The following is a 1,038-nucleotide window of genomic DNA, read 5'->3' as shown; positions in this document are numbered from 1 at the left end:
GTTATAATATCTGCACCTGTACACCACACGCAGGAACGCTGGTCTTTCAGACCAGACACCCCAGTCCCTTCATCCTCATCCTGCTTGCAGGGTCACGAACTGAATTCACTCGTTGTCCATGTCACTGTTGCTCCAGCTCCTGCTGGAGGACTCGCTGATGCTGTCGTGGTTGCTGCTGCTGTCCTCAGTTCCTTTTGTCTCTGCCTCCTCCTTGCTGTCACTGTCCATTTCCCTGCTAGGGGGAGGCTGGAAAATCCTGTGCCAGGTGTCTCTGTGCCAGGTGGCTTTGGCTGCGTCCTCTCCATTCTCTCTCACCAATCTCTGGTAGTAGGTGTGGAGTTCGCTCAGAACCATTTTAGCACAGTTGACCACCTCTAAGTCCGTGTGCCTGTACATCATGAAGTTCCTGGCTTTCCACAAGGCGCTCCTGATGCAGGCCTTCAGGTACTCCCAGATCCACTGGCAAGCATCCTAGGTGTGGGCCCAAGCCTGGAGGTCTTGGGTTTCAGATGCCCCCAGGCATCCCTCTACTCTGGGATGTCAAATACTTCCCACACTCAAGCTTAATCCACAAAAGGCCAAGAAATTATTTTCAGGTTTGCTGCCAGACACTTTCTTATGACTGGTTGCTTTGAAATAAAGAAATGCTTCAACTTCAATGTCTCAGTTCTCACTCACTCACTGGGGCTTTACAATGAGCAATGCAAAGTAAATAAGAAGATGTATTTGCATACTTATTTGCATATTTTTTCAGTATACGATAGTTTTCCAGCAAATACAATAACTTTGAACTTCCAATATGAGCATTTCATATTTAAAACCTGGCAACATTGAGCCTGCACTTGTCAGTTCCCTCCTGGACCCTAACACATCAGTGTGTTGTGCCCTGTGCATATAGCCAGAGGCATGGGATAGCCCTAACGGCAGCTCTAAAACACTAGCCGCAGCTCTGAGGCTCTGAGACACCTGCAAAGAACACCGGGCCCGGGCAATGAGTGAGAAGGGCAGAGAGACAGAGAGAATGATGCTGCAGTATAT

The 1,038-nt window shown here is 48.8% G+C and overlaps 1 protein-coding gene across 1 annotated transcript in view; it reads right to left on the bottom strand.

Annotated features, from left to right (window-relative positions):
* The window catches only part of SEC22B (SEC22 homolog B, vesicle trafficking protein), a 9,522-nt gene extending 9,126 nt beyond the window's left edge, over positions 1–396 (bottom strand). The window contains exon 1 of the mRNA XM_019530575.1: positions 316–396. Coding sequence (XP_019386120.1) covers positions 316–396 — 81 coding nt within the window. The remainder of the gene's footprint in view (positions 1–315) is intronic.
* Between the last annotated feature and the right edge of the window lie 642 nt (positions 397–1,038).

Source organism: Crocodylus porosus, unplaced genomic scaffold (genome assembly GCF_001723895.1).
Source record: "Crocodylus porosus isolate Cpor-Errol unplaced genomic scaffold, CroPor_comp1, whole genome shotgun sequence".
Lineage (NCBI taxonomy): Eukaryota > Metazoa > Chordata > Crocodylia > Crocodylidae > Crocodylus > Crocodylus porosus.
The sequence above is the reverse complement of the archived record's forward strand: the minus strand, read 5'-3'. Positions and strand labels throughout refer to the sequence as shown.